At 41.3% G+C, this 15,878-nt stretch overlaps 2 protein-coding genes across 2 annotated transcripts; one reads left to right on the top strand and one right to left on the bottom strand.

Moving 5' to 3' along the window:
- Window positions 1-267: 267 nt before the first annotated feature.
- Window positions 268-2,141, bottom strand: PSB29 (photosystem II reaction center PSB29 protein). The gene is made up of 5 exons (XM_078983923.1): window positions 1,753-2,141; window positions 1,239-1,506; window positions 905-1,121; window positions 649-764; window positions 268-550 (listed from the first exon to the last, which is right to left on the bottom strand). The coding sequence occupies exons 1-5, from the start codon at window positions 1,961-1,963 to the stop codon at window positions 457-459; spliced, it is 906 nt and encodes a 301-aa protein (XP_078840049.1). The 5' UTR covers window positions 1,964-2,141; the 3' UTR covers window positions 268-456.
- A 2,468-nt stretch (window positions 2,142-4,609) lies between these two features.
- Window positions 4,610-5,726, top strand: LOC145035365 (uncharacterized). The gene is made up of 2 exons (XM_078983914.1): window positions 4,610-5,172; window positions 5,369-5,726. The coding sequence occupies exons 1-2, from the start codon at window positions 4,610-4,612 to the stop codon at window positions 5,724-5,726; spliced, it is 921 nt and encodes a 306-aa protein (XP_078840040.1).
- The last annotated feature ends 10,152 nt before the right edge of the window (window positions 5,727-15,878 follow it).

The following is a 15,878-nucleotide window of genomic DNA, read 5'->3' on the forward strand; positions in this document are numbered from 1 at the left end:
GTAAACCATAGATGAAAATTTCTTCTGTACCATAATACAATTTAACCGGACTTGCATACACAAATCATCTAACAAAAACTAATTAATTTACATTCAGTTTGGTTGAGAAATGAAATTTCACAATGGTCCAGTTATTATATTCTATGTAACCTAAATAATATAAAAAGCTACATAAATATCGTTTGCTTTTATTGGAATCAATATAAGAACACCAAATTGAACCACATAATTTGGAATTTATAAAACTTAAAGGTGAAGAAAGAGATGTGAACAAGAAGGTGAACAATCATTGCACTAATTCTCAAAAGTAGTTATACAAATCAACATACACATTGCATATTTTTTTGTTAGAATTTGTATAATGATTGCTTATATCATCTTTCTCACAATATAACATCAAATAACTTTATAACAAGGATCAAAAAGGGAAATATTATAGCTCGATTTTTATATGCGCTACTTTCTGGTGTCGTAATTTTCTGCTAAGAAACTTTTAACCGCTTCATTAGCCTTTTGAGGTTCCGCTCTTTCTGCTTGCTTCTTCTTCTCCCTAAAGAAATACAATAAAATGTCACGATATAAAAAAAAAAAAAAAATACACATGAAACGAACAATTAAATTGTTTCAAAAAGTAAATTAATTAATTACCTCGCAACATATTCTTTTAGAAGCTCTTTCGCTTGAACAAGCTTTGAGAGGAGATTACGGTATACATCAAGATCCCTATCAACACTTCTTTTGTTGATATTAAGTGCTGCACAAAGCTGGTACCCAAACAGACATAAAATTAGTTTTTAACAGAATGACTTAATGAACAACATGGCTTAATGTATTAAGACACCAAGTTTTTTCGGAAATTAATTTACCTAATTATCTATTATCTCTATCAAAATTTTATTGTTACCTTCTCTAAAACAGTGGGGTCTGTTGCATTTGCTAATTCAAGAAGGCGAAATAAACCAACAGCAAAGAATCGACTGTAGCTGAAACTTCCATTACCCCCTGCTCTTTCTGCAATATCCTTCAACAAGTCCTCAATTTCTCCTGATTTTGAAGAAAAATCAACCAATGAACTGGAGTTTTGGGCACGAGCCCACGTTTCCAATCTCTCGGCATCAGCCCTAATGGTAGAGAAAGAATTGTTCATATGAATGTTACGCTTTTATGTCAAATGAACAATGGATGAATAGAAGATTAAAAGAAAAAAATATAATATTGGTGGGAATTCAGTGACAAGCCTGTATTGTTGTGGGTCTTCGTTTAGGGCATTGATGTAGGATTGGAAGATGGCCTCCCGATCTTCGTCACTTGGGTATCCTTCCATGAGTTGATCGTAAACAGTAACAAAGCCTAAAGCGAATACTGGATCGTATCTATAGGTCTTTTTGTATCGCATTAGATGTTGTTGTACAATTAGTTCTTGTAGCACACTGTTGTAGATGCTTGGAATTGGGCGTTTGTAAGCTTTGAGGAATTTTAATTTTGTCTCCGAAACTGGTGGTGCTTCTGAAGGGAAAATGAAAACCTATTGTCAGATTAATAGAATTTATTTGTCAATCTTTTCTACAAATTGAAGGAAGCTTGTATCAATTTTCAGGTGAAATGTTACTCCATTATTAGAATATCAATGCATCAGTAACTCATCGGCCAAACAACTAATTGCTAATATGTTAAATCAGATTATCTTCGATTAAAATCTCCTACATTGCTAAAGCATCGAAAATTTGATAAATCATAAGCATTAGAACTTGCCTGATCCTGTAGACATGCAGTGAACTGCAAAGCGAGAACTCGATTTCGAAGGACGAACGCTTATGGAACGAAATGAGAAGGTTGTACGAACCCTAATCGCATCAAAATTTGAAACAGAAGAGCGAGATGGAGATGGAGATGGGAGGCAGATTTTTCTTTCGGATGATGATTGAGTGACTCCGTGGAAAGAAATTGAAGCAATAGCCGCCATTATTAAGAAAAATGCAGGATGGGATTACGAAATTTGAAGGATACCCAGATGAAATTAGGTCATAAATTGAAAAGGGAATCCATTCAAAACGAGAATTAGCAGAGAGGGAGTGGAGAGAAGTTGAAATTGGGGGAAATTGGAAAGGGCAAAGGGCTCAAGTGAGGTCCAAAATGTAAGGCTTATCTGTTATCTTCAGCAGGATGAGTTGTGAGTAATCTGACTTGTAGCCAGTAGCGATTAAACACGTTAGATTGGTTTGATGGTGACGTCACCTGTTTCTTGTTCTCACAAAAAGTCAAATTATTCACGAATCGACATACATTGGTACAATAGCGCCAATGACTCTCTTTTTACCGTGTACTCCTATGCTTACTAGCAACACAACAAAATGCAAGTTTGTTTTCACTCCAAAGAATGGATAAACCAAACATCAAACTTAGATTTTTTTTTTTTTTTCTTAAGAAAACACAAAAAATAAATATATCCTACCTAGTTCCAAGATTACAAGGGTAGAGAGAGTGTTAGTATGTGATAAAGCATTGTTACATTATATTTTTTATATTTTTTATGGACAAGTAAGTATAGTTTGATGATATGAAGTGCCGATGTGTTTGAAAGGTAAATATTTTTTTAAATCAAATAAATGTTTATTTAAATATTTAATTAACCTTTAACAAGGTACAAGTCGTTAAGCTGAAGTTACAACCATTTAAAGCTGAAACAATGAAATAGTCAAGTGAGGACCACGTGTGTTTCTTTCCATCTTCTCTTTCATCTCATCAAGCACTTGGTAAGGCAATCTTGACGACAAGCTTAACGATTCATGGGGGACAGTGTAGTAATTGCTTAGCGGGGGTGGTAGCAGGGATGGTGGCGAGGCCTGGTGCCTCCCACTCCCTCAAGCCTAAAAGACCTAAATAACAATTAATAAAATAAAATAATCATTATCTTCGCAACGACCTCTGCAAAAATACAAAACAACATTGCTTTTGGTTATTTTAGTAGGGTTTTTAGTATTTTCCGGTGTTTTCTCATGTCTTCTTGAGAAAACATCGTTGTTTTCTATGAAAATATGGTATTTTCTAAGCCTTTCTAAAAAACATCATATTTTCCTACGAAAACATGATATTTTCTCTTTTCGTTTAACAACGGCTCTATCTATTTTTCTCATATCTTAAGTAATCCAGACGAAATGTCTATTCTTATATAGCATGAAAGGCATATATAATTTGAATCATATACTATGATACGTCATGCTTGTGTCCAATGAGATTCCTTTTAGTACCAATCTACACTCATTAGTTAATACTTCAAAATACATCCAAAAACCACCACAATATTCTAGTTATGTGATTACCCATTAACCTCATAGAACTCGATCTACAAGTTCGTGTTGGGGCCATATTGGATGACTCGCTTACTCCATTAGCTTATGTTCTCTAACAATTGGATGATGTCATTTTTGGAAAGAAAAAAAAATGAAAGTTGGTTACACATGAGAGAGAGTTCACCTATGATCGATTGTTAAATAAACATGTTTGCATGATCATTTGTCATGTATCTAACTTCCTCAATGGAGATTGTCGAGGGCAACAAAAAATAGCTCAAATAATCTAACACATAAACTGCGTATAATACTAATAACTCATCAAATCCAAAGTGACCGAATCAATTTTTATCTATGCAATCCATTCATAAAAATTGACTTTAAAATAGGAAAAGGGTTTATTTGGTTAAGTTCTAAACTATTCATAAAAGTAATTTGTAAAATAAGTAAAAATTCAACATGAAATAAATCAATAATGGAGAGATAATCAATATTGGAATATTATCACCAAAACAACTAGTTAACTTATCATCATGATTTAAGGTTCAATATTTATAATTCATTCCAACTTAGCTATAGTAATTGAATTCAAAATCTTAAATCGCACAGATCCTCCATAAATAGAAGGAAAGTTAGAGAAGTTATTAACAATCTTTAATCAAATTCATAAATCAAATAAGTATTTTTTTTCATGTAAATTGACTATAATTGTGGTTTGAGAATCACCAAATAAAAAATGCACTTATACTTTGGAGAACACAATCCTTTGATTTAAAATGAGATTATAAGCATCTACCTAAATCATTTGTTACTAGTTTGTTTTGAAAATCCATTATGTTATTTAGAAAACAAATAACCATAAACATTCAAGTATTTAAACTCATTATTAAAAACACAAAGAACAATTAAGAAATTTAAATAAAGATTTCATTCATAGATGTGAAATAAAAACTCAGAATCCATTCAAAATATACCATGTTGTACATGGACATTTTACCCGGTGTTGTTAAAGGAGAAGTTAGTCACATATGATCATAAAAAAGAAATAAAATTTACCATGCATTAAATCCATACGTTCACAAGTTTTCAATCCTTCAATAGTTCTTCAAAAACCCTTCAAAACTCTATCATATAAAATTTTAGTATAAATCCAATTATATTTTACGTATTAATCAATTTGTTTTTTTATATGTTCTAACGAATATATTATTTTATGTATAGGTTTATCATTAAACGAAGATCAACTTAAAACCTTGATTTTGTTTGAGATAGAACAAATTTTACTCCGCAACAATTTCAGCCTTAAAAGTTATGGAAAGATGCCTTACCCAGATGTTGATTCTGTTTCATCTTCAAACAATCGTCTTATTACCGAGGAGCTAGATTATGACATACCAAATTTAAAAAACGAGTTTGATCAGCTGTTTGTTGCATTAACAAATGAGCAACGAGACATTTTTGTTGATATCATAGATGCAGTTAAACATAATAAGGGAGGTATATTTTTTGTTTATGGTTATGGTGGATCATGTAAGACATTTCTTTGGAAGACAATTTCTGGAGCAATTAGAGCTCAAGGTCAAATTGTTTTAAATGTTGCTTCAAGTGGGATAGCTTCATTATTATTGATTGGATGTAGGACAACACACTCTCAGTTTATAATTCTCATAAATCTCATTGAGGATTCTTTTTGTTCAATAAATGAAAAAAGTGGTCTTGCCAGTTTAGTAAGAAAAACGTCATTGATCATTTGGGATGAAGCACCCATGGTACACAAACATGCATTCGAAGCATTAGATCGAACTTTGAAGGATATATTAAAATGTGTCAATCCTACAAATTCAAATATTCCATTTGGAGGGAAAGTGATTGTGTTTTGGAGGTGATTTCAGAAAAATTCTACCTGTTGTTCCAGGTGGCAGTAAACAAAACATTGTTAATGCTTCTTTAAGTTCTTATTTATGGCAACAATGCAAAGTTCATAAATTAACAAAAAAAAACATGAGGTTAACTGTTGGAAGCGATCCATCTACTATTGAAAAAATAAGGGATTTTGCAGCTTGACTTTTGGACATAAGAGAAGGTAATCTTGGTGGTCCGAATGACGGTGAAGCAATTGTTGATATTCCACGAGATATTGTTATTACTAATCCACATGATCCTATAGGTTCATTAATCAGTTTTGTATATCCTTCTATATTAGAAAACTTCAACATTGTTGATTATTTTCAAGAAAGAGCAATACTAGCTCCCAAGAATGAAGTTGTCCAAGAAATAAACGATCGTTTGTTGTCATTGTTTCCAGGAGAACAAAAAGAATACTTAAGTTCAGATAGCCTATGCCGATCCGAGTTTGCTCATGATGAGTTTGATGCAAATTTATACTCACCTGATGTTTTAAATGGTCTTAAAGTCTCAGGTATTCCAAATCATTGATGGGGAATATCAAGCCCACCAAGCAAATTACACCCTTTGATTGCTAAATAAATGTAATATAATGGTAAAAAGGGGTATCGATCCTCGGGGAAATGGTTGTATTCAATCACCAATGCAATTCAATAGAACTAGTGAAATTAAACTAACTAACTACAATTAAAATAAAAGGGGGGTGTTTGATTACTTGAAAACTAAAATACTTGAATAACTAAAAACCTTGCAATTAAGCAAGTTAATGAGATGCTCAAAGGTTGGGAATAATTGGTTAACTAAGGCAATTCAACACAATGAATATTTGTGTGTTTATCATTAGGATCTAATACAAAGCTTATCCTTCATCCCAAATTGGTTATAGCAATCATGAAGCATGATATGCCAAGATTCCTCATAGGTAGTATGGAGGTTGGGGAAGCCCACAACACACCTTCTTAATTAAGATCAAGGGTCAATTGAAGCAATTAATCCCAAGAAATCAATTAGCCTTAAGAATGAAGGAATCCCTAATTCCTAGAGGATGTCAAATGCTTACACATCCATAAAGGAGATATGATTCATAAGCTAGAGATGATTTCTACCATCATAAAGCCTTTGTTCTAGATAAATTCAATGATCCAATGCAAAATCAATGAAATAAATCAACTATTGCTCAATCAAATACTAAGCTCATGATCAAAGTATCAAATAGGCATAAGAATTGAAAACTAGAATCATAAACATGGAATAAATTGATAATCAACATAAATCCTTCAAAACCCACAAACATTCATTGGTTTTCAGCCAAAGTTAACCAAATAAGAGTATTCGCCACTCATGGCAACAGAGTAACAAGAACAATAATCTAATTGCATAAAGAAACTACCTAAGATTTGGAAAGATGAAAGGAAATGGTTTCTAGCTCCCAAAATCGCCTCTTGCAGGTCTCCAATGGTGGAAAATCGTGAATGAGCCTCCAGATCTGATCCCCAAGGGTTATGGCAAGCCAAATGACCAAAATGCCCAAACTGGGCAGTTGAGCGGGTACCCGCGCGACGGAAATTCCACCCGCGCAAATGTTGTTGTAATGCTATTGGTCCACCAAGCCACTCCACCCTTCCACTACCAAAGATTCCTTTGGTCCCCCCTCCTTGTCCATGTAATTTGAAATGCACCAATCATCATTTAGCCACCAAATAGATGCTCCAAACCCAAAATTTGAATTTTATGATCCATCTTCACAAGCCCAAATAATCCAAGTCAATAACTTTCAAAGCCCAATTCTTCCTCTTTGATTCCGCCAAGCCCAATAATGCCTCGGGAGCCCACTAAGCCCGTCTCCAATCAACCCGCAACCGCAACAAGCACCGGAAAACCTACAAAATATCTCATACAACATAACAAGCACCCGGTACGATCCATACTAAAGAAAAATAAATAAAATACAATGCATTAATGATAAAAAGATCTAAAAATCTAAAATAAACTAATAAAAATAAGGAAATAAAATAAGCTATCAAATCACCCCAAGCTTAAACCTAACTTGTCCTCAAGTTAGAACAAGAGTAAAAATGAGCTCGGGATGAACTATCTAAAAAGGAAAAAGAAAGATACCATAGAACTTGGTCAACATCAGTCAACATGGTCAGAATTAGTCCTTCATGGACCCTACGCATCTTCAAAATGTTCCCCGCTTTAGAGCCATAAACCACATTCTCAACCACTTGATGGGCAAATAGATCACGGCTGGATGCGGTCGCGGTGTGCAGGACAAAGGAAACAGAGATGCGCCCAGTAGGGCACTATAAATCACCAATGTAGACCATAGTGCACGAAGGAAAGGCGCCTCTTCACACACTATGATTCCTACATTTGTCAGGCCAAAGTGTATAATAACGAAATAGGGTTTTGTAGCACGGCCTCCGGGCAAACATCCGGTTTCAGAGGCTTCTCCCTTGTATTGTCCTTTACAGTCTACCGTCTCATCGTCGGGGTCTTTTCTCACCAAAAACCAAAAATAAAATAAAATAATAATAAAAATTATACTTAACCTAAATCTAAACCTAACAACCTAAATCTTCAATCTTGAACTTCTGTTATTGGGTCTTCAATCACATTTGCTGCTTGACATCCAGTTTTTTTTTTTTTTTTTTTTTTAGACTACATATATAACATAAGTCTTGAACTTGGAATCTTGTTCTTCTTTTTGTGTTGCTCTTTTTCTTCATTTTTTTTCTTCTTTGTTTTTGTTGCTTTTCTTGAATCATCTTTAATAGGCTCTTATTTTCTTCACTTTTTCAAATTTCTTCATTCTTTGTGTTGCTTCTTGGAAGGTCTAAGGATTTTCGCCAAGTAACATAGGACTCCAATAGTGAAAATTGAGTGATAGATGGAGGTTAATATGAACAACTAATGATCATCGACAATGTGCCAAGATCAACTAAAAAGGGTGGGGAATGACTCAAAAATGGGTGTTACCGAAAAGACTTGGTCCCAAAAGATGTAAATTGGGGGACCCATTTCAAAGTTCATCAAGCACCTCAATGCAAGGTGTGAAAAACAAAATCTATCTAACTATCTACTCTAGACCCCTAGAAGAATGATAACCTATCCTAAAAAGGTGGTGAGAATCTAACTAAACAAGGCTTGGACAAGACTCGGGAGTACTAAGGGGTACTCCCTCCAAAACCAAGATGCGAGTCTTCAATGTCTTCAATGTCTTCAAAATACCTTACCGGGCTAGTCTTTGTTCGCACACATTGGCATGACCAACCACATCCCTCCGCACCTAGACCTAATCAAGCTACCTGCATCTGACCCCCACACAAGCGGTCTCAAAGTGGTCTGTGAGGCTCAAAACGTGCCCCATTCATCAAATACAAGGAATTCCATATCAAGACCTAGGACCAATCTATGATTCAATACTTATGACTCGGCGCTATGGTACCTGTAAGGATGAGAAGACAAGAGAGAACAAAAATGCATGAACTTAAACTAGAATGCATCTAAAAAGTATGAAAATTAGAAAAGAAAGAAAGAAAATATGCAATATTTTTGAATTTTTTTTTTAATGCAATTTTTATGAATGCCCTAAATGACTAAGTCTAAATGCAACTATATACAACCTAAATGCAATAAAAATAAAAGATTAGATGACCTCACCCCAAGCTTAAAATTAAGCATTGTCCTCAATGCTTAGGATGAAAGTAAGGAAGGATCATACCGGGATCAAGATTGAGGAGGCCCACGAGGAGGATAACCGTCCTCGGGCCGAAAATGATACCATAGGTCCTCCATGTAAGTTTGGGTGCGTGCTTGTTGTTCCTCTATGCGATGGATGGCTGCGGTGTTTCTATTGCCTTGAAGGCGCAAGGAAGCAAGCTGGCTGTAAATATCAAGAGGAAATTCGTGTGCAAGGTCGGGCTCATTGGGTTGCTGGTGTGAGTGGTAGTCATATTGTGGCTGGGAGTGTTCTCGCGAGGGCTGAAAGTGTGACCCGGAATCTTGAGCTGGATGAGGTGGAGGTAGCTGGCGGATTGGAAGATCATAATGGTCTTCAGCCTCGAATGGGCTATCAGCATTGTCAGGATCCACCCGCATGTCATCATCCGCTGCTGCATCATCATCGTCTGGCAAGTCTTGAGGCAAAAACCATGTTTCGTGGTCATTGGTGGTGAAGGTGGAGAGACTTGGATTGGGTAAGATGTAAACTGGGTCCTTGACATGGTTTAGCCAAGAGAAATGTCCAAGAAGATTAGGATGAGGTAGAATTAATTCCATTCGCATGAGAGTAATGCAATCGAGAAGGTAAAGAGGTGGATCATCCACTGGTACATATTCAGATGCTGGAAATTGAAGGCCCATACCCAAACCAATGAGGGTAATGAGACCTCCAATACAAATGTCACCAGTGGTCTTCGTCCTGAGGCTATCACATTTGTCTAAAAAGAAGGTGGTGAAATCGGGCAAAGACCAACGGTGGCGCGACATGCAATAGAGAAAATACAACTCAACGGTGTTGATTTGTCCCGGCTCGTGACGAGCAAAGATAGATGTGGATAGGATCCGGTGGGCAATTCTCCAGCAAGGATGCATGATAAACGGGTCTTTTTGGCGACTGGGATTGAACTTGGGCAAGCTCGTGATTTGGGTCCAAAATTCTACGTTGGGCAAGCTTTTGAATTGAGTCCATTGGTGGCTGTAGATGTCGGAGTTGTAGATGTCATATGTGCCCATGATCTTGTTGAGTTTTTTGTACTTGAGTCGGTGCTGCCGACCCTGGAGTTTGAAAGTGAGTACCCTCGCTGTGTCATTGCGAGCATATGTGGAGAGGAATTCGATTGTGGGCTGCTTGTAGGTTCGTGCAGAAAGATCGAGAAACTGGTGCCAACCAATGTGGAAAAATAATTGTCGCAAGTGGTGGTCAAGGCTGAGTTGATCCATAGAATCTTGGTGGCAAAATTTTGTGGCGCGGATTGCACGCTTTTGAAGGTTGGATTTGAACTCTCGGCTTTGGGCACTCGTGAGGGTAAGGTTCCCATCACGATCTGTAACGACCCAATTTTCATGTCCAAAAATTTCATTTTAAAATATTACTTTTAGAAAACACTAATAAATAAAAACATTGTTTGATCACGCCATAATACATCGCAAACCATGTTTTAATAATCAAACCATACAGCCCATCAAATATCAGAGTACAATCCCAGTGAATCTCGCAAATGCGGAAACCGAAGAGTGTGTGTGTGACATGCTGCTACCGTGCCGACTCCTTTCCCCTAGCTGAGGAGGTACCTGAAACCAAAACTGAAACCGTAAGCACAAAGCTTAGTGAGCTCCCCCATAATACCCCATACCATACAGCATATAACAATTAACATGCAATTAGGAGATACGGGCCCCGCCCACACTCGTGAAGATACGGGCCCCGCCCACACCTCACTTTCTGAGAGATACGGGCCCCGCCCACACTCGTGAAGATACGGGCCCCGCCCACACTTTGCTACCTGGGAGATACGGGCCTAGCCCACACTCCATTCTCGGAGGGATACGGGCCTCGCCCACACCCAACCGTCAACACATATCATACAAGTATCACGCAGACAACAAGTGTAAACAGTTCTATCATACTGGTATATATCACAATCAACTCGACTAATAGATACGGGCTCGGCCCACACTATAATACTATCGTCTCATCTATACGGGCCGGCCTTGGTGCCTTAGACCCGTTACTACTAAAAGGAAACTCACCTCGAAATAGCTGCTGGTCTGTGTGGGAATTGATCACCTACTACTGCTGCTGCTGCTCCGGAAACTCCCCGGCTGTAATTCCCACAATATACTTAATTATACACTGCTAACTGTCCTCTGGGTAAAAAGACCATTTTACCCCTGGTCTAGCCCTAAGTCAAATCGAAGTCAACTTTTAGTTGACCCGACTTGCCGAGTGGATCTCCACTCGCCGAGTCCCTAGCAAACTATTGTCCTGGGTCCCTGATTCTACTCGTCGAGTTGGTCTATGACTCGACGAGTTCATCTTCTAAACTGTCATTCAACTCCTTCATCCTACTCGCCGAGTTGTATGAACAACTCGTCGAGTTCATCTTCATCCTAAGAACACATATGCTAAGACTCGCCGAGTTGTATGAACAACTCGCCGAGTCTATTCTTGATCTATGAAGATTGCCTTGGACTCGCCGAGTCAGGCATTGACTCGCCGAGTCCTATCATGAGTGAGTCCAGCTTTCAACTCACCGAGTCACCCCCTGTGACTCACAGCTCAACTCGATACGTCTAAAAGGGACCAATTTGGTGACTCACGAGCCGACTCGCCGAGTCACATGAACGACTCGCCGAGTCGTCGCCATGCATCCATTAGATACACCGATTTGTTTGATTTCAGTTCATGCCATTCATAGATCTGGGCTTCTAAGACACGAATCATACGTAAAGTTTCCAACTTTACGTGTGGATCTTCACTAATATGGATTTTAGGGTCCAAAATGCCTCAAAAAGGGTAGATCTAGGATGAACAAGCCACATGGGTCCATAAAGCTAACAGATCTGAGCTCTTGGAGCTCAATCTTGTCTAGATCTAAAGGCCAACCCACTTATTACGAAACATTAAGCACAAACAAGTTTGGGGAATGGCTCAAGAGTGCCTTAAATGAAATCTTAAGCATAGAAACAGGGGGAAAACGAGATATACCTCAATGAAACCTGCTGAAAAACACAATGATGCTTGGATGGCTCTCCTTCCTCTTGATCTCTTTCCCCTCCTTGCCTCAAAACCTTCAAGAATCCACACAAGAGCCTCAAATTCACAAGAAACAAGCTTAGGACGAGTTAGGTCGAGGGTTGGGAGCTCTGGGGGTGAATGGGGGCTGGCAAGAGGCAGATATGAGGTTTAAATAGGGTGCAAACCCCTGAAACTTAGGGTTTCATCCAACAGCGGTGACTCGCCGAGTCCAGGATATGGACTCGCCGAGTCGCCCACTTAAACGTGTCCCGGGTCTCGTCCCTACTCGGCGAGTCGAACCTTGTGACTCACCGAGTCCAAGGCTAAAATAGGGCAATACTCAAATAAAATTCACATACCGGAAACCAGGTGCTACAAATCTCCCCCACTTATTTTAGACTTCGTCCTCGAAGTCTGCTGCCCGGTCCTGAAACAGCTCGGGGTAATGCTCCATCATCTCGTCCATCGATTCCCAAGTCCACTCCGAACCCTTGCGGTGCTGCCATTGCACCTTTACTAGTTCTACCCTCTTGTTCCTCAACGTCTTTGCCTTTCTGTCTAGTATTGCGACTGGGCGCTCAATGTAATTCAAGCTGTCATCAACCTGAATATCCTCCAATGGTACTACTACTGAATCGTCCACCAGGAACTTCCGCAGCTGCGAAACATGAAAGGTGCTGTGGATCTGACTGAGCTCGGCTGGCAGGTCCAGCCTATACGCCACCTTGCCCACCCGGGCTGCAACCCTGAACGGCCCGATGAACCTTGGGCCCAACTTGCCCCGCTTCCTGAATCGAATGACACCTTTCCAAGGCAACACTTTTAGGAGGACCATATCCCCAACTTGGAACTCTAAGTCGGATCGACGTCTATCGGCGTAGCTTTTCTGCCGACTCTGTGCAGTCTGAAGTCTGCTCCGAACCTGCTGGATCCTCTCGGTCGTCTCTAGCACCACCTCGGTGCTTCCCATGACTCTCTGGCCAACCTCACCCCAACATATCGGGGTTCTGCACTTCCGCCCATACAACATCTCGAACGGTGGTCGGTCAATACTCGCGTGATAGCTGTTGTTGTAGGAGAACTCAGCCAAAGGAAGATACGTATCCCAGCTACCACCGAAATCCAACACACACGCCCGCAACATGTCCTCCAAAGTCTGGATGGTCCGCTCACTCTGACCATCTGTCTGCGGGTGAAAGGCGGTGCTGAAATGTAGACGAGTGCCCAACTCGTCATGGAATTTCTTCCAGAATCTGGAAGTAAAACGCACATCCCTGTCCGAGATTACCGATACTCGCACTCCATGCCGTGCCACAATCTCCCTGATATAGATGTCGGCCAATTTTTCGGCCGATATGCTCTCCTGGATTGGAATAAAGTGAGCACTCTTGGTCAATCTATCCACGATGACCCAAATCGAATCCACTCCACGTGCGGTCCTGGGAAACTTTGTGATAAAATCCATCGTGATATCTTCCCATTTCCACAGTGGGATGTCCAACGGCTGCATCTTGCCATGCGGTCTCTGATGTTCGGCCTTGACCTTCCTACAGGTCAAACACCGCTCGACGTACCATGCCACATCCCGCTTCATGCAGGGCCACCAGTAATCCGGACGAAGATCCCTATACATCTTCGTCGCCCCGGGATGAATAGAAAATCGGGACTTGTGCGCCTCCTCCATCAAAATCTGACGCACGCCACCGTGATACGGCACCCACACCCTACAGTGTAGTGTCAAAAGTCCTCTGCCATCATAATCAAAGGAGGAAACCTGACCTACCACACGCTCGCTCTTCCGATGCTCCTCCTTGATAGCCTCCTGTTGAGCCTCCCGAATCTGCTCCAATAGGGGAGTCACCACGGTCATCCTCAAGCAAACGTCCCTGATCGGCACCGTCTTGCGGCTAAGCGCATCGGCCACCACATTGGCCTTCCCCGGGTGGTAAAGGATCTCGCAATCATAATCCTTCACCACGTCCAACCACCGCCGCTGCCTCATATTCAGATTCGGCTGGTCCATGAGGTACCTCAAACTCTTGTGGTCCGTGTAGATGGTACACCGAACCCCGTAGAGGTAATGTCGCCAAATCTTGAGGGCAAAGACCACCGCCCCCAACTCCAAATCGTGCGTCGGGTAGTTCGCCTCGTGAGGCTTGAGCTGCCGTGAAGCGTAGGCAATGACATGCCCCCTCGGCATCAGAACTGTGCCCAACCCCGAAATGGACGCATCGCAGTAAACCACAAAATCCTCTACGCCCTCAGGCAGGGCTAGGATCGGCGCCTCACACAATTTCTGTCTCAGCATCTCAAACGCAGCCTGCTGCTAGGGTCCCCACCGAAAGACCACGACTTTCTTCGTCAGTCGTGTCAGGGGCACGGCTATCTTGGAGAAATCTTGGATAAACCTCCAATAGTAGCCTGCCAATCCCAGGAAGCTCCGAATCTCAGATGGAGACTTCGGGACCTCCCATCTCATCACGGCCTCAACCTTGGCCGGATCAACCAGAATCCCGTTCTGGTTGACGAGGTGTCCAAGGAATTGCACCTCGCGCAACCAAAACTCACACTTGGAGAACTTGGCATACAAGCTCTCCCTCCTCAGGGTCTCCAATACCTCCCTCAGATGCTCCTCGTGTTCCTCCCGAGTCTTGGAATAGACCAGAATATCATCGATAAAGACTATCACAGACCGATCCAGCATCGGTCTACACACGCGGTTCATGAGGTCCATGAACGCGGCAGGAGCATTGGTGAGCCCAAACGGCATCACCACGAACTCGTAATGACCATAGCGCGTCCAAAACGCAGTCTTCTGCATATCCTCCTCCCTAACCCTCATCTGATGATAGCTTGAACGTAAGTCAATCTTGGAGAACCAAGATGCTCCCTGAAGCTGGTCAAATAGGTCATCAATCCTCGGAAGCGGGTATCGGTTCTTCACCGTTACCTTGTTCAGCTCCCGATAATCTATACACATCCGATGCGACCCGTCCTTCTTCCTTACAAACAGAATCGGGGCTCCCCAGGGTAAACTGCTTGGACGAATAAATCCCTTGTCTAGCAGCTCCTGCAGCTGCGTAGACAACTCCTGCATCTCGGGAGGAGCCAACCGATACGGTGCTTTGGCTATCGGAGCCGCACCGGGAATGAGGTCAATCCTGGACTCCACCTGTCGCTCCGGAGGTATCCCAGGTAGTTCCTCCGGGAAAACATCTGCAAAATCTCGAACCACCGGGACCTCGCTCACGGTCGCCTTACCCGCCTCCCGGGTATCCATCACATACGCGACATAACCCGCGCATCCCTGCTGAAGGTAGCACCTAGCCCTCGCTGCTGAGCATACAGTGGGTCCACACTGCGGCCGCTCTCCATGAATCACTAACTCTCCCCCGCTTGGGGTTCTGACTCGCACTAGCTGATGCGCGCAATCTATCACTGCCCCATTAGGACTCAACCAATCCATGCCAATAATCACCTTGTTCCCACGCAATGGGATGGGGACCAAGTCTACCAGGTAACGCTCCTCAAACAGTCGCATAACACAATCTCGAAACACCATCGATGCTCGCACCGATCGATCGTCAGCAATCTCTACCTCTAACGGGCAATCTAACTCGCCTGAAGTCTCAAGAAATCTCTTGCTAAGAGCCAGAGAAACGAACGATCGGGATGCACTCGAGTCGAACAATACCTGAACCGGGATGCCGTTCACATGGAACGATCCTAATACACATGTATACACACGGAGCACATATCAATATCATAACAACATAAAACAAAAGATAGAAAGAAAGAATCATACCCGTCACCACATCGGGCACGGCGCGTGCCTCCTCGGCAGTCAACTGAAATGCCCGACTCCTCACTACTGGAGCCTCTGCCTTGCCCTGCCGACCATCCGTGATCCGCAGGGTCGCTGGAGCCGGCGCCTTCAC

The sequence above is a fragment of the Lactuca saligna genome, chromosome 3 (assembly GCF_052625555.1).
Source record: "Lactuca saligna cultivar CGN05327 chromosome 3, ASM5262555v1, whole genome shotgun sequence".
NCBI classification, from domain to species: Eukaryota; Viridiplantae; Streptophyta; class Magnoliopsida; order Asterales; family Asteraceae; genus Lactuca; species Lactuca saligna.